Raw genomic sequence first — 22,346 nt, forward strand, 5'->3', positions numbered from 1 at the left:
AACTCTTCTATTAACTTCTGGACACATATTACTTATTTATTATGGGGCTTTGGCCAGATCAGCTCAGACACCTGGTGAAAGGGAATATTTCTCCCACACACATTCAGAGTAAATGAGATTTGGAATTCATTTTGCTTTCCAGGGCCCATAAAGCGATGTCTCCAGAATTTGGACTTAGTAGAGTATATTGGAGACTTGGAAGGCAAAACCTGTGGCAACTGAATAACCTGGTTTCTAGAAGAGTTCCATTTGAGTCATAAGCTGGTACAGAGTTGGTGGGAGTTGGGTGCATCGGCCCCTCTGGGTCTTAGCTTGAACTTCAAGAAGACAACTCTGACTGATAGAGCAGCCTATGAGATGCGTCCACTCACAAGCCCTCCAAGTCTTCTGCCACCCGGTGTCTTCAAGTATCTCTCATTTTATAGTCACTGGTAACTGGTAACAGGAGCTGTTTACCCCCCATGATATTGTAAGATGGCATAGTGGCGATCATAGTCTTTCATATCAAACAGATTTGTATCTAAGTCCCATCTTGGGCTCTTGTGGAATGGCAGGCATGCCATGTTTCTTGACCTTTAACCTCTGTTTCTTCATTTGAAAAGTGAAAGCAATCCGTATCTCATTAGATACTTTTGTTGATTTAATGATGAAACGCCTTTGAAACACTTAGCAAAGTACCTGACACTTAGAAAAATGCCTGATACTGGTAAATATGAGCCAATCACCTCAAAGATTAAAGTACATTTGAAGCAGTTTAAATACCAAGTGTCTCATATTCTGACTTAATTCTTAATTAACTTGTCAGCTTCTTGCTGTATCATTGTTAACAGCCACTCAAGACCTCCAGTTAGGAGTCAGAAACCTACTTATCCAGATACATGAGTTCTTACTCTACATAATATGTATTCTTACCAGATCATGGGTGGATGATGGGTGAATGGATGGATGGATGATAGACTGTCTATATAATATTCTAAAAAGAAGCCTGTCTAATGTCCTATTAACCCACATAATCAAAGTGGGTTCCATCTTCATATCCCCAGGTGTGATATATATGGTATGGAGCTTAAACGATGTTTCTTTGGTTAGAGGGAAAGCAATAGGCTGAGTCTAGTGACCTGAGGTCTAATTCTGGACTTCTCAGTGACAGGCTGTCAGTACTTGGAGACCTCAGTTTCTTTAGCAGACCAGGAAGAAATTGGATTTGATGGTCTCCAGGTCCCCAGCCAGCGCAGCCCTCTCTATATATGGAGAAATCTAGGGCTATGTTTTATGACTTGTTCTCTCAACACTCCAGAAATCCCAGCGACTCCCTCTCACCTACAGGATTGTGGCATTTCACTGGGGAATCAGGGCAGCAGTGGTGTGATTAATGCAGTTAGCAGAGTGGACTGGCCAGCAAAAAAAGAAACAATAGACAAAACAAGAGCGAGTTACCAGCATCCTGCTCTCAGATTACACCAAATAAACGCCTCCGGCACATGCAGAGACTAGAACCTGCCCCAACTGAAGCTGGAGGGAAAGAATGGTTTCAATTAAGAGGAAACGAACAGAATTGCTGATTTCCTTAGAGAAACTTCCCCTCAATTACTACAAGCAGCCCCAGAGCTCCCTGCAGTGAATTTCAGCAGCGTGGGCCAACTCAAACCATTCTTCAGGCGTGAGACAATGTTCAAGGGAGGCGCTGCTAAGCAGCCCCCACCGGCAAAATGGGGAGTCCAGACACCCACCTCCCACTGGCTCCTGATCATTGGTGGTCGTGGGGGTTCCACTGTCCCCATAAGGAGGAGAGCGGGGCATTCCCTCCTCCTCCCTTCCTGAAGATAACTCCCAGTTCTTAATTGTTTCAAGGCCCTTCACTGGCAAGAAAAATCTAGACTCTTAGGAAGAGGAAACACCTTGATTTTCAAGGCCTCCAGTCCTGGGGATGGAAGAACAGGATTAACCCCAGAAAGCTGAATGGGAATTTGTGCTGTGATGTTAAAAGGAAAGGGGAGTTCAGGATTGAATTCCAACCCCACCACGTAGGAGTTGAACTATTCATTCTTAGGCAAGTTACTTCCCCTTTATGAGCCTCAGCTTCTCAGCCTGTGAAACGGCTCCAAGGAAATTCAGTCATTCATTTACTCAGTGGATATTTCCTGGGTACCTCAAAGAGAGGTTTATGAGAGTTGGGTAATAAATATTCATAAAGAAACAGCACTGAGCCAGGTTTATAACATGTGCTTTTAAAAATGTCCAACTTTTCACTCCATCAGGGGAAGGAAAAACCTTGGATGACTGGCCACAGCTCTCCCAAGGGGACCCCTGAGTACTAAGTGACCTTGTATGTATACCATGAAAAATCACTTGCGCTTGGGTAATTGTCTGTTTCAACATGAACAACGGTCTGCAGCCACGTTCTCATGAAGATAAAAGCTAGATGAGAACCTGACAGAAACACACACACTCCCCGAAGGTGTAAAAGTCTTAGCCACCTCTGGGCGTGGTCTGATCTCCCTTTCTGGAGAAGAGAGCAGAACTAAGCAGTTTAAGGCAATTTACAGGTATTTTTGGAGATGAGAGAGTTGAGCACCCCAGTGAGTGATGGATGGACATTTGATGCCCTTGGAGCGGATCCCCCGCCATCCACGACCAGAAAAATCTAAGAATGGCCTTCTGGGGAAGAGGTGGACTCTGGAAAACTCCAAAATTGCCAGACTGAGAAGGAAGCTACTTGCATTCAACTGTCCCTAAGAGCCCCTCCCTTCTCTGAGGCCAGGGAACCACGCTGTAAAGAAACACTTCACCCAAGAGAGAGGAAGGCAAATACCACCTCCTCCTCTCACCCAAACACCAACTGCCAGGACCAAAGGCAGGAAGAGGCTGGTCCTGCTGAGACAAGCAGCCTGGGAGACGACTGGCTGTGCAAGTAAAGACAGGACCTGAGCTTGGTTTCCCCATTCGCTTTCATGAGCCACTCAACAGCCAAGGTTTCCGGAGCAACCCCGGCTGCTACTTTATCTACTCAGCAACAGTTGTTCCAGTAAGCATCAGTGCCTGTCAGCACTCTGGGGCGCCCTCCCTGCCAAATTAAATGAGATTTCATTGGCTAATGATGTGCCCAGAAATGCTAATGATGTACCACCACCACACACACCACCACACACACACACACACACACACACACACACACTCACCCCGCAGCTGAAAGAAGTGTTTCTCAAGAGCAGCAGGAACACAGTCAGGGCTGACTGGTGAGGGGAGGGGTCCCAGTTCTAACAACAACTGGGATCACAATGATTGTGGATGAATGCTCACTCCGTGCCAGTTACTCCGTCGAGTTTCAGGCACGTGATCACAGCAGTCCTCACACAACTCTACAGAGGCAGTTATTCTTACTCTCAAAAGATGAGGAAACGGAGGCTCAGAGATGTTGGCTGCTTAAACCACATCACTGATGAGTGGCGGGATTCAAACCCAGATCTCACTCCAGAACCCACACCCCTTGCTGAGTGCTGGAGGCACTGGGCCCAAGCCTCCCTTTGCATCTCTGACAGCTGGTGCTTGGCCCAGAGACCGAACTGTGTGGGCTTGACGGAACACACTCAAATCTAGCCTGCAGAAGAAGAAAGGGAGCCTGGCTTTGAGAGACACTGTCCTGGGCTGGCCTGTGTGAAGTGAGGCCTGTTCCTGAATGTGTTCCAGGGGGTGTGGAAAACTCATTTGTAGAAGAAACCAAATGAGTTTCGCAAAGGTTTGAACAATACAAACAATGCAGAATACCAGAGTGGCTGTTGACTTTAGCCTTCCAGACAATAGAAAGAACAGGATGCTCAAACAGATAATAGGGCACTTTTTCTATACCCTGACAAACAGTCCTTAAGGAAGGCTGTGATTATCTGAGGAGGTTTGTTTGAAGAGTTTTGCTCAAAACATGTTCTAGAAGGGAGCCATGGGGAGCTCCTCCCTCTGCTCCCAGCAAGTCTCAAGTACCCAAGGCTTGCATTCCCAAACCTTGGCCAATCCTCCCCATCCCTAAACAGAAAGGTTTCCTCCTGGTCTTTCATATCCTTCCTGAGTGCTCAGACAGTGTACACTTCAGCTTCCCTGGGCACCCGCTCAAGAAGCCACAGGAGAGACTGTTTCCTAGGTGATGCCAGCCATGGAAAAGGGATGGGAACTGGGTGGAGCACAGACGTGAGAAGAGCAAGGAAAGAATAAGAGAAGATATGGCCCTATGGGCTGACCCTCATCTGCTTTTTAAGCTCTTATCTCTAGAATAGAATAGAATAGAATAGAATAGAACAGAATAGACAGGGTTTTTTTTATTATAATTTTTTTTTAGTTGAGTTGATCACAGCCTGAATCCACCATGGTATGTCACCATCTCATAAAACCAACCCAACATTGAGATTAACACAGGCCTTCAGGAAAGATAATGGAGTCCCAAATTTATTACTTCAACAAGGTTTCATTCAGTGATTCTCATGTGCAGGGTATTATTTTAGGCACCGGGACCAGGGCATTGAACAAGGTAGGCAAGGTCACGTCTCATTGGAGGCTGTGGGCCAGGAGAGAAGACAGACATTCATCAAGTGCACGCCACAGCACAGTAAGTGTTGTGACAAAGTACAAGGTGCCAGCATTTAGTTTAAAGGGGAGCCTTTTCTCCACAAAGCTTTTGCTGTCCCCAGGAGATGCCTCTCTAAGGCAATGTCATTTCCCCTGAGAACTGAAGGGATGGATTGGGAATGAGCAGGCTGGTCTAATAATCAGCAAGCCTCGGTCAGGAAATTCATCTTCAAAATAAAGCGTACATCATTTTGGTCTAATAGGATCTATTTCCTCTCTCTCTCTCATCATTAGATTCTGAAAAGAAGCAGCCCTTTCCTGTATAAGAAGCAATCACATCCTAGAAGTCCACATTAAACATCCCTTGGGCTCCTCTTCTCTGCATGTAGTCATCATCAATCTTTTAGTGGTATTTAGATGGGGCGGGGGGGGGTAAGGAATGGAAAACAAATTTCTAAGTCCTAATATCTCCCTCGCCCATGCTTTTAGTTTCCTTAGCTAACTACAGGAAGGCATGGGGCTGGCCCAGAAAACCCCCCCTGTTATTTTTGGGCTTATTGAAATGTTAGGATGTTGGACACGAGCTTCAGACTCAAAGAATCTATAAGAGTTTTCCTGCTTATGAAAGAGCAATTATTAACCTAAATTTCAATAGTCCATTCTAGACTCTTTGAAAGCAAGACCTGTCCATTGGGAGCCAACATGGTGTGATGGCATGGACTTCAGCTCTGGGGGTGGGAAACTAGGGTTCGAATCCAGAATCTGCATTAATTAGCTCTAGGACCTTGGGAAAGTTACTGAATTTCTCTCCTGTGCGGGAGGGTAATAATGCTAACCATGAAGTTAATGTGAGGGCTAGATTAGATAATGGAGTTGCAAACACTTCCAGCATGTTAAAACATGCTAGGAGTAGTTATAGGGAAAAGAAGCCAGCTACCTGCCTCGGGGTTATCGTCTCATACTTTACAGGAAGAGATGCCCATCCACGGTCATAATGATTCATTTAAAATGGATCTTGCAGACAGTGGTCCTAATGCGTGGTGTAGCTCCAGTGGTGGGGATCAGGGTTGCAATAGTGAGGTTCTAATAACAAACGTTCAACTGTGCAAAAGACGAATTCTTGTACATTGTTAACAGATTTAAAGTTATTCCCTGATATGCTTTTCTTGGGAGGAGGAAAAATTAAGTTATAGCCATTATGATAGAGTATAAGCTACAGATCACCTAAGCCTCAAACTGCAGTGTGTCCCCCAAGTGAACTCTGTCCATGAGGTGTGTCTTCTCAGAAGGTGGAGGGTGTGGCTTAGGAACACAATAACTTCGCTTTGCCTTTTTCCCCTTAGCTTGTAGAGCATATCCAACTACAATTCCACCAAGTAGGTGAACACCCATTGAGGCCCTTCTCTTTGTAACAGACACTGTTACCAATGCAATAAAGTTCTTCTCATAGAGCCCTGGTTTTGTCTCAAATCCCAACCTTGTACTTCCGGAGAGGCGAGGTTCCAACTCCCAGCTCCATGGGATGGACCATGAGGGGTCTAAGTCAAACACTGAGGTCAGAGAACTCCTTGTCAATGATTGGTTTTGGTGTGGGCATTCCATGGAATGTGAGCTCCCTCTTCCAATGAGAAAAAAAGGAAGTCACTTCTGAAAAAGGACTTCTGGAAAAGCTATTCCACATTTTTTTTTTTTTTTAGAAGAGATGTTTGTGAATAAGCTTTCCTTCTTCCAGTGATGGGTGTTGAGATGATTTTCATAGGATGCCTGGAACTGTGGGAGTCAGTTTGGAAGTGAAAAGGGGGCTAACCTATAGGAAGACACTGGGAGTGGCAGAAAACTGGGAGGATTCTGGGTCTTGATAATACTAAGCTCCTGGCATTGTCCCACCTCCACACTTCTTGTTGTGGGAAGATGTCATTTTATGAGAGTTGATTGCTCTGTTACACTTACAGAGATATTCAGCTGGCATACACTGATATGGGTATACTAAGAAGCATGTGACAGATAACAATTTCATGGGGATATCACAGTTTGATGCATAGATGGGTTGTACTTATGTTCAATCGTGATAGCTTTTAACTCCCTATCTCTTCTACCCAAGAAAGCACATTTGAGTAAAAGTGGACAGATGTCATGTTATCATTGGAGGGATATCCTTGAGTCTGTTCTCATTTATAAGACACAGTTATTTATAACTGACCATTTGAATTAGCTGGTGCCCTTACTCTACCAATTGCTAAATATTGTCATTATTATCTATGCTTTCCTCTGGAAGCATCTTAAGTGATGGCTTTTGTTTCCACATCATATCTGTCCCACTCTCCTCTCTGATCATCTCTCAGTACTTACCACCAACCAAGAAGATAAAGGAACGAGGGCCTTGTAACCAAGTGCTTGGACATCCAGGGTTCTTGCCTATTCCCCCTGTCTGTACCCCATAGATGTACCTGCATGGCTGCTGGACATTATCCTGCACACCATCCCCTACACACACATTCCAGCTACCGAAGTGCTCAAAACCAAGAAACTGACAATAAAATGGATGAGATATGACCTAACAGTTAGGGGTCCTCAAACTTTTTAAAGTGGGGGCCAGATCACGGTCCCTCAGAGAGCTGGAGGGCTGGACTATATGAACTACTAATTCCTACTGTAACACCTCGGCTGCGCTCACTGCCCAAAAAACCTGGCGGGCCGGATCAGACTCCTCTGCGGGCCGCATGTGGCCCGCGGGCCGTAGTTTGAAGACCCCTCCTAACCTAAGACTTAACACTAAAGATTCCCCAGAATATTATGAATTTCCCCCCCCCCCCCCATGGCTTAAAGTAACTCTGATATCACATGACACAGTGTTCCCAGACTTTGGGTTCCTTTGCTGCCCCAACATGTGCTCCTAAATGTCTGAGTCAGCTTGGAGATTCCCAACACTCTTCCCACCACCGTCTATTGCAGGACAGACATGAAAAACCAGTTGCTCACAGAATTTTGAGAAGAGCTTTCTTTACTTGTTCTCTTTCTCAGATGACCCACGTGTGAGGCAGTTAGAAGAAAGGCTAGGCTGCTCTGGCTAGAGTTGCTATGGGGAGCTTTGTCTCCACCCACCAGACTGTCTCCATGAGAGCTGGTAGAATTGAGAGGTCCAAAAAGCAGGTCCCCCAAGGAACTGTAGAGACCCTGAAAACATAATTACCACTATTAACCCCACATGTCTGGAGAAATCCTCCCTGATGTTCTAGATCAGGTGAGGTTATCCTGTTATACGCTTTTTAAAGAACATGTGCTCTTCCTTCCCAGTATGTATACCTCAAGTGTAATTAAATAAAAGCATAATTAGCTGTTTACTCCATCTTCCCAGATAGACTATAAGTTCTATGAGAGCAGAAACCGAGTCTCTCTTGTTTAAAGTTGTATCCCTAGTGCCTGGCAGAGCACCTGGCACATCTTCATGTTCAATAAGTATGTGTTGAATGAACAAATGAACCCTTTGAAAGCCATCAATTGTTGACTTGACTCACAGAATAGCTGAGAGCAGTTGGAGAAAAGCCAAGCCAGGTTATGCTGGACCTTCTGGTTTCAAAATGCTCATTAAGTCAAAAAGGATCAAAACAAACATCTAATATGGATGCACAAGGTACTGCGTGGGAAACCAGATCCAACCACAATGAAAGTTGCAGTGGCGTGTATACAATGTGGGCTCCACCTATACTGTTTCCCACTTTGCTGCAAAAACAATATGCCTTTATATTCCTCTCTGTCATTCCAAGTCTTGCCCTAGTCAGCCCATTGTCCTCTTGTTTAGTGCTCTTCCTCTATCATCTCAAAGGGGGAAATGGAAAGGCCAGTGGATAGCAAGTCAGAAGACCAGGGTTTTGACTCCAGTTTCATGCCTTTGGGCAAGTTACTTACAGTCTTTGAGATGACCTTCCCTTATGGCTAGCACCCTTTCCCATTCTGATATGCCATCATCACTGGCTTTTTCTCACCAGCCCCATGATAACTTCTCACTTAGGGTCCTTTTTCTCTTTCTCCTTTTTGGATCTATACTTTGGTGCTGCTGTAAGGGCCCAGTTCAGACTGCCCCTTTCTGAGCCCCAACAAAGCATCTGGACACCCTCCCATTCTTGCCTCTAGCATTTTTATTGAATTACCGCAGCAAGGGCATTGGGACTCTACTTGGCAGGGACCCCCATCCCCTGCCAGCCTGTTAGCATTCTGCATGCTTCAGGAAATGACAGAACCAAGAAGCCGGAGCACATACCAGGTCCTCCTAGATAAGCACAGCCCAGGAGGGGCGGCAGCTCGGAGGAGATTGGTGAGCATTCCAAAGAATACAATTTCAAGGATTGGGGTCAACCAGCAACAGGAGACAGAGATAAAGGAAAGTTACCTTGGGTAATAATAGGACCTTGTAGTTCCACATCACATGCTTCTGCCAGCTAGCACAAAACACTTTCACACCAGCAGGCAAAGGTGGAGAGGTCTAGGGGAGGCAGAGGGATTATTTCCCAGGTGGTTCACAGTGTATTGAAGCATTAGACAGATAAAGCCAGTAGCTTAAGGTCACACAATTAGGCTTTGACTCGGTGGGAATTAGAGCAGAGTGTCCTAATCTCACCCGGGGGCTATTTCTAATCAACGTTTGCTGGAGCCTTTTGTTTATACCTTGGTTCTACCTTATCTTCCCCGCCCAGGTAGTGGGCTTACTTTTTCCCTTGGGGATGAGTAGTGGGAAACTTGAGCGGCCCACAGTGGGCTGGCCAGTCTGAGTTCAGAATCCAGCCTTCTTGACTTTGGATGCTACCAGTGGGACCCATGGGGCCAGTCTGTGGAATGCTGCCTCCGGCTGCTTTTGGGAGGCACAGAAGAAGCCTGAGTGGCAGCTGAGAATGCAGAGGCTCCAGGGCTGATAAAAGTTGTAATTAACGTGTGCATACAACCCTTTCATCTTCAAAGGCTTCACTCACATTAGCTGGTAATTCCTCCTATCACCCCTGTGGGTGAGGCATCATTTTTGTCTTCTCAGTTTGCAGATGGAGAAGCTGATGTGGAGAAGGGGCCCTTTGCCAGGAAGTCTGGCTCTGGTTCACACAGAGGAGATTCCTGGTCCTGGCTCCCAGGAATCTAACTTCAGTTGGGGTGATGATGGGAAAACACAGTGGGAATGAATCATAAGAAAAGGCTCAAGCGACTCCAATTCCTCTGGGTATGAGACTGCATTTATATTGCTCTGGAAGGAGGTGGAGTCTACAGTAGGACCAGTTGACTACATTTGAGTGGCTAAATTCCCTGAGTTACCCAGACCTATCAGAAGCATAACTTAGAAAAGTTTGCTGCTCTTCTGTCATGACCTACAGGTGATACCTGAGGTCAAATCCTCTATATTGTGCCCGTGTCAGACATCACTAATGGATCACTGAACTCAGTTGCCGAGCCAAGGTTTGGCTTCTTAGCACAGCCCTCCAGGCAGCCTCTACTTATCAATGGGAAACTGACATAGGCTGTTGCTGCTGTAGTGCTTGTTGGGGATTCTCTTAACTTGCCACTAGCCAACTCAGGCAAAGTTGCCCAAGTTCTATCTCAACCAATGTTGGAGCTGGCCTGATTCTGAACTCTGTCTAGCCCTGTTTGAGGAGGATGTCATGAGAACTTCTCTGTGCCAGAAGAATTGAGTCTTGTAAGATGGAGCCAATGTTACTTGATCACCTGGAATCTGGCCAACCTCATCCTTCACTGTTCTTCAACACAGACTCTCTTACTCAGACAGGCTAAGCCCTCTCCTGACCCCAATTAAGCCAAACTTTTTGCTCCTGCTTGACACTTTCATAGATTGCTCTCCTCTCTCTCTCTCTGCCCATCTTCTTACCCACATTTATCTGATCCTCAAATTCCATTCCTTTATGAAGCTGTCTCATACAATTGCCACTTACAGACATAGCTGCTTTTCCTCATCTTCTGACACTTGATGATATATAATCTTGTGTAGTCCTTTCTTCTGTTTAATTTTTCTTTCACCAAATGGTAAGCTCTCTAAGGAGAGAAACAAAATCTTCTACTCCCCTCACTTTTTTTCCATAGAGCCAATCCTCGAGTACTTTTGAATGAATTGGATTGACGAGTTCATCACCATTTTTACAACCAGGGAAGCAGAGATCATCAGTAAGAGAAGAACTTTCCCACAGTCTTCCTGTGACTGAGACGGAGAAATGCTAAACCCCTGATGGCTACACAAGGGTTCTCACTTCTCCTAGAGGGCTGTCTGGGGGACTGGCTGGAGATACAGATGACTGAACCATAGCCAGCCACCATGGGGAGCACTGTGTGTGACATGAGAACCAAACCCATCTGCTATTTTATTTCAACTTCTACTCGGCAGATTTCCGATGGATATGAAATGGGCATATCCAGGATGGATGACAATCTGACTAAGGACTTTGAGTGACTGATGGAAGGCGAGAACCCCAACATGAGATCTAGTCTTTGACAAGTTTTGGCAAACTCCTAAGTAATGCAGTCTTTCTGACTCCCTTTTATTTTCTTCTGAGCAAGAGCTGCTCTGGTTTCATGGAAAATATCTTAGTGGAAGTCTGGAAGGTTCTTAGTAGAAGCAACAATTCACCATCTCAAAGGCCCACTGACTCAGTGCCCTGGGGTGTGTGTGTGTGTGTGTATTCCTTTGTTTTATTTTCTTATTTTTAGATGCCCATGGCCACCCATGGGACACTCATGCTCTAAGCACTATTTTGGCTGAATATGTTGGTTCCTTTCGCACCAATATGTTGCCGAGTTCCCTTGAGGGAAGGTGAGGTATCCAAGGTGCTCATGGAACTTTGAAAGTGAAGGACCCAATCTTTTCTGCTCGAGGGGGTGACTTTTCTGGCCACTTAAAACAATGCTGTGAAGAGTGTACAATAGCAGATATTACCTTCAGATCCTGCCATTTTTAACCTCAGAACTGGCTACCTACATTTTTAACTCTGTGACTGAGACAATTGCTAGCTGCTCTGGCCCGAGCTTCTTCACCTGCCCACGCTCAAGTGGTTGAGAGGATTCGGTGGAATCCCCTGAGCAAAGTACCTCGTCTCTAAGAGTCATTCTCGCCCACTGGAGTTTAGGGTGAAACTGGGTGAATACCCTTGTTTCTGACAGGGATTAATAATTCACGCCTGACATTTAATGCAAACAAGGCGTCACCTTTTTTTGGCACTGCATTATAATCGCGTCATTCTTTCCATTAACTTTTGTGAGGCTGAGGTGTTTGTGGGCCCACAGAGAATCCAACCCTCTCCTTTTACACATGGAAAATTGGAGGCAAATGGGGTGAAATGATTCACTTGGCCTCACACAGTGAATCAATAACAGAGAGGAACTAACATATAATAGCCATTTCTATTATTGAGACACCTTCTATGTGCTAAACACTCAGCTCTATGTGCTAAACATTGTCTAGAACTGAACATGTGCAACTGTCTTCATGCTGCTTTTTGAAAAATATATTTTATTGATTTTTTTTTACAGAGAGGAAGGGAGAGGGATAGAGAGTCAGAGACATCGATGAGAAACATTGATCAGCTGCCTCCTACTGGGAATGTGTCCACAACCAAGGTACATGCCCTCGACCGGAATTGAACCTGGGACCCTTCAAGTCTGCAGGCCAACGCTCTATCCACTGAGCCAAACCAGTGCCATGCTGCTCTTAAGTGGCAGAGAGGGACAGTAAGGTCTTATTTCACTGTCCTTCCTCCTTCTACACAACTCTCTTCCAAAGCCAAACCTTTTCATTCCCATTCCACCACACTCAACATATGCTGGTCTTTGGTATGGTTAGTATTAAACCCTTGAAAGAAACAACTCCCGTCTACCCTCTTTATTTCCCCCTTTTAACATGATAACCAAAAAGCCAACACCTTGCCTGATATGTGAGCCTCAAGAAAGATATCCTCAAATTGGAGAGTATGCAGAGAAAAGCAATTTCAAGGAAGTTTGAGGATCACTACAGGAGGCACTAGAATATCAAAATAAAAAGGTTTTATAGACCGGGGGGGGGGGGGGGGGGGGGGAGGTTGTAAAGGATGAAAAAGAATCACAAAAGGTAAGGAATGATAAAGATGTCTTTGCTAGTCAAATCTAGAAATTTCATTCATTCGGCCAGCTAGCCAAATATTTATTGAGCACCTACTAAGTGGGGAACTGTGCCGACAGCTGGGAGGCTGGAGATACAACAATGTACATAAAGCATGGGGTCTTCCTAAAGGGCGTATATGTTCATGGGCCAACAAGAACAGAGTGGCATACCCAGCTTAGAGGTATTCCTTGAACTTCTTTTTAGGGTGTTTATGAAATGTAAGGGAGAAACAACCAGGAAACAATAGGAAAAGTAAAAGTCACTCAAGGAAGTCTAGAGGATGTACCTGTCCACTAAGGCTGACATTGGGAAGACAGTCTTACCACAGAGGAGTCACTGCAAAGACAAACTTCTGGGCAGAGACGTCTATGGAAGCATCACTTCCCCTGCTGAGCTTTTGTCTGCATCTACATGTTTAGTGCTCTTGTAGGCACCCTCGTCTGTCCTTGTAGGGAAGTGGTGGCTGTGTGGCTTACTAACTGTCACATCAGCTGGTCTCCTGGGGGCTGTAAGATGATGCTCAGCTGCTGGATTCTGCCTCTTGGACTGGACACACTCAGAAATGGCAACAGGTGTGACTGCATATAGTAGATATTTATTTAATACTTCTGGTGGTATAAAGACTGGACTGGGGTTGTGTCCTGAGCAGAAACACCTTCTAGGCCAGAAGCAGGAGACCAGGTGTTGACTTTGTGGAAATGTCGTTTCTCTCTGGTGTCTCAATTTGCATAGTGGTGAACACATGTGAAGGAGCTTTATAATCATCACTCTAATATCTTGGGCGGGTTTTCTTTGAGAGAGGAAATAGAAAAAGATGCTGCCTAGATCCAGGACTTGTGTGTGGGTTGTTCTAGAAGGCATTGCAGACCTGCTCGTGCAAAGAGATGCACTGCAATTGAGACAGATTGGTAATTTATAATGAATCTCTGTCTCCAGGCCAAACCCACCTCCCCAGGCAATGGTCCCCCTGCTGGGCCAATAGAAGCCAGGCCTGTGGTTTGGGCTGGGGCTGCGAAGAGGGGCTGCAGTACCCTTCTAACTTCAGCTCAATCCCTTGCGTGCAGACAAGTGCAGCCTGATCCCTGGAGGCCTCCTCTCTGAGCTTCCCTCCCTCCCTCATCAGTGCCTACTAGTAGAGAAAAGGCCCTGGAACCAAGGACTCTTAAGCTGAGTTTTGCTGCTGTTTAGCTCGTTTTCCAGCTTTGCCCAATCAAAAGTCAAGGTCCTAGACGAGGGAGAAATACCAATCGGCAATCTCCTTTCATCCAGATGACCGGTCATGACGTGCTAATGAGCAAACAGCTCAGTTCACCATCCCTTTCAGTCCCACCTCTTCCCCAACTTCCGGTCACACAGAAGAGAACTTCTATCCAGAGAGCGGAATGAATGAGCCACTCAGAGGATGAATGGGAAGAAGTTTCCATTATGCCTTCTTTGTTATTTTTTAATTTCCAAACCCCGCCTCTGAAATTGGGTGTAAAAAAAAAAAAGAAAAAAGAGAACAATACCAGCTCTGTGGACATTAGGACTCTAGCCACACCCGATTCCCAGAGGGAGCGCATGAAAACAACTGGAGTGCTACCAGGTACCCTCTTTTGAGTCTCTGGGGGTACCCTGACATCTTGAGATACTAAGAGGAGCACAGTAATGTAATCACTAAGAGCAGGAGCCCAGTAGCTGGACCACCCAGGTTTGAATCCCAGCTCCATTGCTGACCGGCCTTGTAGCCTTGGGCAAGCTAATTTCTCTATGCCTCAGTTTCCTCATAAGTAAAAGAGGGATAATATTAGCACGCCTTCATAAGGTTGGTATATGGATTAAACAAGTTAGTAGACAGGAATATACTAGCCTGGAGAAATATGACTTGGTATATTGAACAAGTTAGTATAAGGGAATGATTAGAATTGGGGCTGGCCCATGGTTAGCACTCTATTTAAAAGTGTTTGCTATTATTACTAATATCAGGGGTGATTTTTTTTTTTTAAATATACAACTCACTGCAAAGATGCAAGTGCAAAAGGCACAAGCGCTCTAACTCTGAGGCCAGGGTGTGGGGAAGAAAGATGAGCTTTTAGGCACCACCAAGGGAGAATGGCAAGGGCACCACTGCAAATGCTCAGAATTACCAGCCTGGGTGAACACACTCTCTCCACACTGGAGTTTTGCAATGAACCTTTACTCTCAAAAGCTGAAGACTCAAGGAGGATTCCGGGGTTTGCGTTTTGCAAATCACCTCCTTGGTGACTCAGCTCCTCTCCACCTGCCTGGGACCCGTCTGCCCACACTTGCATGTAAGAGGGGTACTTGCCCCAGGAGGACACACCCGGACAGGCAGTGCACCCCAAACTCGGGGAGATTGGGTGCCATAAGGTCCTATTCCCCTCAACATCCCATCCCCATTCTGTGCTTGACTCCCTGTCTCAAAGTCTCACTGGGCAGATGGGCCAAGGGTAGGCAGGACCTGCCCCCATGGTGGGCAACTTCAGACTTGGCAAGCTCTATGGAGAGGAGGCATGGGTCGTCCTTGCCAATGTAGTTCCCCATCAGATGCCATGCTTCCCTGAGATTTGCCCTGTTTCGTGGCTGCAGGAGACCCACCAAGAAGGCAGAAACCTTCTGTGAAGCTCTTCTGCTTCTCCTTCAGCTGCCTCCACCTTCCGGAAGTAGGCATGGGGCTGGACGGGTGTGGCTCTCACCCAGGGAGTCTGACCTCAGGTAAGCATCTTCAAAATAACCAGCCCTCTCAGCGGGCGGCTCCTGGGGAGCGCTCTATTTCGAGGCTTAAATTTGGGGGTTGGTGTCATCATCCTCCTGTGCTGGCTCAGAAATAGTAACCCTGTCCTTAGATAGACATCCCAGCAAGGAGCCACCAAAGCCACAAACAGATGGGTGATCTCCCTCTTTCGGCAGAAAATGCATGAGTCCCATGTTGGGTAGCTGGCCAGTCATGCACCCTCCTTGGGCTTGCCCTGAGCAAGACAGCCATTGTCACTGTTATCATAGAACATCAAGGTATTCGCCTCTGAGGTGTACTGACCCTAAAGATGGATAGAGTTAGTTCTCTATTCTAGATGTTCATCAGTTCAACAGGTACTGGGAACAATATGGGCCAGCACTGAGCGCATGAACCATGAAAATGACCCCTAATGTCAGGGGACTCCCATAGCACTGCAGAAGATGAGTAAGAGAAGATATGTCAGGTTTGGGGGTTTCCCCCTTCGATAAGTGTGAAAGTCACTCGTACCCCGTGGCCCCCACAGGCCTTCCTACATGATATTACTGTGAGGCTTTACGGTGAATTAACTGGGACCTATGGGCACCAGATCCCACATTGTCAGAGCTGAGGTTGCTGGGATGGCTGCCATCTTGGACACCAACTGTTCTCAAAGTGAGGCTACTTTAACACCCCCTAATTTGGCATTGTTTGTTGTCACAATTGGCATGGGGGTGCACACAACCAGAATCTACCGTGTGGTAGTCAGTCATTACCCAGGAAACCCTATACTGGGCTTAGCTATGCAGAGGTGAGGACTATCCTTTCTGACATTGACCCCTCCAGTCCTAACTGCCTGATGCACTGAGTAGGCAGTGCCTGAACATTGGTTGAATACTTTGGCTAGTTAATTAATTAACTTACTTGGGGGGATAGATTAATAGCAGGGTAACAGAAATAGGCACACTACTTTCTCACCCTTTCCTCTTCACATATTCAAATCCTGCCTTGTCTGCATTGGCATCCATTCCTCCAGTCCTCCTTGCTGTGCTGTTGCTTGGCAATGCTATTTCTATCCTCTATACAGTGTCCAGGCTGTCACTTGACTGCACTATGCCATACACCAAGAAGTCCTTGGGGTGCAAGGCTCAGGTCTCGCACAGTTAAGTCGCCAACGTACTCAACACCTTGTGGGGCCCCATGCAGGACATCTTACAAATGCTTAACGGTTGATCAGCAATACCCACATTATATGCGTTCAGATGCAGACACAGACACTCCACGTGTGTATGTCCACCTTAGCAAGAAAGAACCAAATATGTGGCATTTCCTGGTGCTTCGTATATTGGGATGATCAAGAAATGGAGAACAGAGGAATACTAATATTTCTCCCTAAAGTGCACATCTTTGAACCAAACCTCAACTTCATCAGCGACTAGATGGATTAAGGAGTTGTAGAGCTATGAATGTACTTATGCAAAAAGTCTTGCAAAGCTTTTGAGTTCTAATCACACCAAGCCATGCATCTGTTTGCATTAAATGCATAAACATTTAATCAAAGTATATACTACGTATCAGCTGGAAGAGCATTTGCATGTTTGAAATCCCAGCTGTCCTGGCATGTCAGGAACGCACACTCACTGTGCCATGCCAGGCCGCACCCACAAACTTCAGAAGGCACCGCTTCCTTATTCTGGAAAACTGGGCTGGCTTCCTGCACCCTGGCTGGCCAGCTTGCAGGGAGCACACACTTTAAGAACAATTTCAACTTCCTGTGTGAGTGAAAAGTGGGGTTTAAATTTGGGGGAGGAAGCAGTAGCCAACCTGGTAATTCTGAAGAACAGTTGTGTGCTTCCCATTCACGCAGCGCCACAAAGGAAATTGAGTCATCAGTTTCTTGCTGTGCAAACCCCCAGAATTTCTCTCGGGGCAGAAAAGATCCCCTTTGAGCACTGTGCTTTGTCTGGCAGCATCTGCCACCTGCTCCACTCCTTCTTTTACAAGAGCCACTTCCCTTTTAGGTGCTGGGTGGAGTCAGCTAAACCGGAGGTGCTGGGGAAACACAGCCCCAGCCCCAGCCCCAGCCCCAACTCCAGCCCCAGCCCCAGCCCAGCCAGCAAAGACTACCTCACACCGCCTCCCTCTGCCATGGGACCCCAGCCTGGAGCCATCTGACATCACAGGCTGATCTGGAATCTCACTTGGCTGTGCACGTGTCACCTGGGGCTCCAGGCTGGCTTTCAGTTTAAGATCTTTGACTTTCATAGAGAACTGTGTCATCCCGGGTCCTCAAGACCTTCCCCCACCGAGGCCACAAAACCTGCTAAGCACCCAGGGTTTCCAACGAGCCATTTGCAGAGGGGGCTTTCTGGGTCTGTGCATCTAATGCTGACACGGTCCACGTGAGAGCCTCCCTCCGCAGAGCCTCTCCCTCATTTCCAGGTGCAGGGCATTGCCCTAACTTGCCTCTGAGACAAGAGGCCGCCTCTCCCTTTTTTCCAAGCCTGCGAATGAGAGCATGTCTAGAAGGGCAGCTGGACTCTGATAAGGCCCTGACTTATTTTAGAAATAAATAACTAGGTTAGTATCTCTTGACAGCTGTGGCCAAACGTGAGGGGAGACAGGCCAGGGCAGGGTAGACAGGGCAGCCAAGCATCCATAGCCTGGCAAAGGGGGGAGGGGGGGGAGAAACACTCATGCCAGGCCTCACATTAGCTGGCCACAGGGGTGGAGAGAGTGGGAGATCCGCACACAACTTACACAGTCGCCCACAGGCAAAGCAAAGCAGTAAAGGAGCTCAGGCATCAGTCTAACCTGGGGGATGTGAGCCAACAGGGGACCCCTGCTCCATGGCGGTGTGCCCTCGGGAAAGTCACAGCATCTCCCTGAGCCCCCATGTCTTTCTCTAGAAAATGGAGCTAAATGTATGGAGGCTGTTGTGAGGCTCCTATAAGAGGACCTACACTATCCGTGTCGCTGAAGGCCTAGCGGAGACTTGGTGCTCAGTCAGTGGTATTTCCTGGGGACTTACAACCCTACTTTGGGCAGAAGCATACGGTACAATCGCTGAGAGTCAGGCGCATAAAACTGGGTGCTCCTGGCTCTCAGGGACCCAGCAATGATCCAGGAGGCCCTGGAAGTTCCAGGCGGTACACAAACTCTTCACTGAGCATCCACGGTGCTTTAAGGTAAGACTTCATCCACCTCCTTAGTCTCAGGTTAAACTCAAACTGGGTGTAATGTGGAGTATTACACCACATTGTAATGTAGAAACTGATGCCTGTTTAAGATACTACATAAGGCATGAAACACCAGTAGACCACACGCTGCCCCACCCATGGGAGGGGGTTGAGGCGGGGCTCATGCCAGTGGTCCATAGTGGCATTTCAGTGGCAAGTCATGCCTCTGTCTTTCAGGAGCTGTTTTCTCCTGGGGGAAAAGAAGGGGTTTTCTGAAAGATCCTTGGAGTCCCATCTCTGGGTCTGAGTCAAGAAATACTTCTTGAATGAATGGAAGGGGCCTGTCATAAACTAAGAATTTCATGCTGCCCAACATCCCCTCCCGAGTGAGGCCATTTGGAAAAAAAAGTAAATGGAACCTTTTCCTACGGGCTGCCATCCTCAAACACGCCCACCTGGCGCCCTGCCTGTGCTGGAGAGATGTCCGATGTGTATCCGGGGAGGCAATGAATTAGGTGATGCTAACCTCAGCTGCGACGGAGCTTTGCTGCCTTGCTCCTTCACCCAGGAAAATGCAGCTGAAGCTCTAATGCCCATGCGGGGTGTCTAATGCTCAGAGGCAGCCGAGGGCACTGCCAGCCCCAAGCCCCAGGGCTCTCGGATGCACCCCTCTTTCTCAATGCCAGGAGCTTGATTCCCTGGCAATGGCCTCTGGCAATGGCCTCTGGCCCTCACCGAGAGGAGATAGATGTGTGCTGGAGGACTCGTTCCACCTCCCTTCACCCAAGGCTATTTTCTTTCTGCCACATGTGAGACCTAGTTCCAGGTATCTGTTCTCCAGCTCAGGATCTCTGGGTCCAATGTGGTTTTTACCGCCATTTAGCCATTTCTCTCCTTTTTGCTTTGCAATACTGAGGTTGGACCTTTCTTCCTCCCCAGAGCCCCGCCCCTTTCAGTTTCCTCTTTGTCTGCTGGAGGCCCCCCTTCTTTCCCCCTCTCCCCTGCCCCCCCTCTCCCCGCAATGGGCAACAACGGTGCCTTTCCTTCCCCCCTCCTCTTTCTGCTTCTGCTCTCTCCCTCCCAGCCTGAGCCCACGGAGAAGTGATGTCTCTCTCCTTTCTGAGTCTCAGTTCTCTCCGGACAACTTTCCAAGCACATGGAAGCCAGGGTTCCGGTATTGCTGCTGGCACTTTTTGTGCTTCCTCCACATGCCGCTGCCCAAAGAGACCATAAAAAAATGGTGTGTGTGTATGTGTGTGTGTGTGTGTACACGCGGGCCCAAGAGTGAGTCTGCTATTCTCTGGGAGAACCTCGAGGGTCAGGATAGCGCCAACTATTTGAGGAGGGGGTCCCTTCAAAGACTCAAACAGACAGATTGGCAGGAGCCCGAATCCTCAGAACAAAGCAGAAGTGGCCAAGGGAAGGTAACATACAACTAAACTTCCCCAGAGGCCCCCCTTCTCCCTGTACCCAAGTTTCCCTACTCGCTCCCCTCCCAAGTGCGGCTCTTTGGCTCTCCAGGTTTGGCCTCTGCTGAGGCCTTTGGCCCACCACAACCCCGCTTTCCCCAATGCCTTTTTTATTTTGTCCATGCCATACTCAGAGCCCAACATATTCTGCTCAAGCTCAGGCTAGCAGGCCTGCGTTCACATGACACTGATCCACGGGCAAATAAGCATTTAACCTCCCTGAGCCTCCATTTGTAACCCCCCCAACTCCCCTACCCCCGCCCCGTGAAATAGGCTAATAGCAGGCCACTTCTCACTGAGCCAGAATGAGGGCAAAATGACATAACACATGTAAAGAATTTAGCGCGTGCGCGCGCGCGCGCACACACACACACACACACACACACACACAAAATGCCCTAGCTGGTTTGGCTCAGCGGTCAGCCTGTGGACTCAAGGGTCCTGGGTTCAATTCCCGCCAAGGGCACATGCCCGGGTTCTGGGCTCGGTCCCCAGTAGGGAGCATGAAGGAGGCAGCCAATCAATGATTCCCTCTCATCATTGATGTTTCTATCTCTCTTCCTCTCCCTTCCTCTATGAAATCAATAAAAATATTTTTTAAAAGAATTTAGCACAGTTCTGGGCTAGCGAAGTGTGCAATAAATGCTTGCTAGTGCTTGTCATTCCTATTAGCATTCCTATTATTTCTATTTCAGGAATCTAACTCTGGGATTCCCCACTTTTCCGTGGCTAGGACAGTGTCTTTTACTTTCCTGGTACCCCCAGAGCTGGGTTTAATAAACACTTGCCGGGTAGAATTAACCATAGGCTGAGCCGTCTTAATGACCCAGCTGGCACGCCTTAAAAGAAAAATTAATTTTCCTAGCGATAAGCAAATCAGCCATGTAATTATCTGCACGTATATAGACAAAGGAAAGAAACACCTGGAGCTCAGCTTGGCCAGAATACCTCACACACAGCCACCCCTCCACAACCACAGAAAGCCACAAACCAGGGCAGGAGGGGACCCTGGTAGCCCCAGCTCCGGGGTCCCCGGTGCCCAGGCTCCTGGCCCTCCTCCAAGGCTGCCAGGGAGGAAATATTCGCCACATCACCGTCTGGATTTCCCCTAACGGATTGGCAGAAGCAGGAGTGTGCAAGGGCTGAGCAGCTGGCCCAGTCATTGTCTTGCCTGCCGCCTGCCGACTCACATTCCCTGGCCCTGGCTGGCACCTCTTGGAGACCCCGGAGCTCCCCCGCCGGGCTGGTTCCAGTTCCCACCAGCGCTGAGAGAGTCCCCCACTGGAGCCAACTGGAAAAGCTTTGAAACCCAGGTGCAATGGGCAGGCGCGAGAAGGCAGGGCCCCTTCCCGGGAAGCTAGCTTGTGGCTCTCAGTTCTCATTCATGCAACTGTGGCCACCTACCTCTGTGGCCACCGGGTTTACAGCCTCTGCCCTGCCCAGCCCTGCCCTGGCCCCGCCACAGCCCGGCCTGGCTCCAGCGCCTTTGGGACAGGAGCCGGGGAGCGCAGGCAAGCTGCGCGCATCCAGGAGCACAGTTCCTCTCCGCCTGGTGCTCTCGCTGGGCGACCTCGCCCAAAACTGCGCGCGGGCAAACTTTCTTCTCTCTTTTCCTTTCCACAAAGCGTATTCCGAACCAACAAGCTCTCCAACAAGCTTAGCGCAAATCCTAGCCCCCCTGAACCAAATCCGAGCTGCAGCACCCCCCTTGGTTCCGGTCCCCAGGGTCAGCTCAGGCGGCGCGGCTGCTGGGTCGGTCCAGACGCCTCCAGTCCCTCCCTCCCGCTGCCCCGGCGGCAGGCAGGCACTCACCGATCCTCTGCGCCAGGCTCAGCTGCAGGAGGCAGAGTCCCCACAAGGCGCACCACTCGAACTTGGCCATGGTGTCGGAGCGGAGCGGAGCGGACCGAGGAGAGCGAGGAGCGAGCGAGGGAGCGGGGCAGGAGCGTCCCGGCGCGCTGGGCTGTGGGACTGGAGAGATAGGGGCGAGGAGGGCGGCCCGAACCTGCCGGAGGCTGGGGGCTGGCTGGGCAATGAGGGCGCCTCGGAAGTTGGCCGCCGTTTTTATTTGAGGGTTGCAAGTGACCTAAGAGGGAGGGGAGGGAGCCAGCGAGCGAAGGACACACCCAGTCGAGGGGGCTGTGACTAAGCAGTCGGCAGAGGTTTGAAAACGTCCCAGCCCTCTCCTCTGAGCCAGTCCCTGCGCCCTCACCATGTGCTCTAAGGAGATCGTAAATCGGGGTTTCCTGGGCCAGCGCCCCAAGGGCAGCAGGGGGTCGGGGAAAGGGGGGGTGGGGGGTGGACGAGCA

General features: G+C 48.3%; 1 protein-coding gene across 13 annotated transcripts in view; it reads right to left on the reverse strand.

The window, feature by feature from the left end:
* Positions 1–22,109, reverse strand: part of CD44 (CD44 molecule (IN blood group)) — an 81,427-nt gene extending 59,318 nt beyond the window's left edge. For 3 of the 13 annotated variants that reach the window (XM_084894446.1, XM_084894445.1, XM_084894447.1), the window contains exon 1: positions 21,850–22,107. In XM_084894446.1, the coding sequence (XP_084750572.1) occupies positions 21,850–21,919 (70 nt within the window). In that variant the 5' untranslated portion in view covers positions 21,920–22,107. Of the gene's footprint in view, positions 1–21,849 lie in introns of all 13 variants that reach the window. The other 10 variants (XM_084894451.1, XM_084894450.1, XM_084894449.1 and 7 more) reach the window with 5 other exon arrangements.
* Between the last annotated feature and the right edge of the window lie 237 nt (positions 22,110–22,346).

This window comes from Pipistrellus hanaki, assembly GCF_964339955.1.
Source record: "Pipistrellus hanaki genome assembly, chromosome: 9".
Lineage (NCBI taxonomy): Eukaryota > Metazoa > Chordata > Mammalia > Chiroptera > Vespertilionidae > Pipistrellus > Pipistrellus hanaki.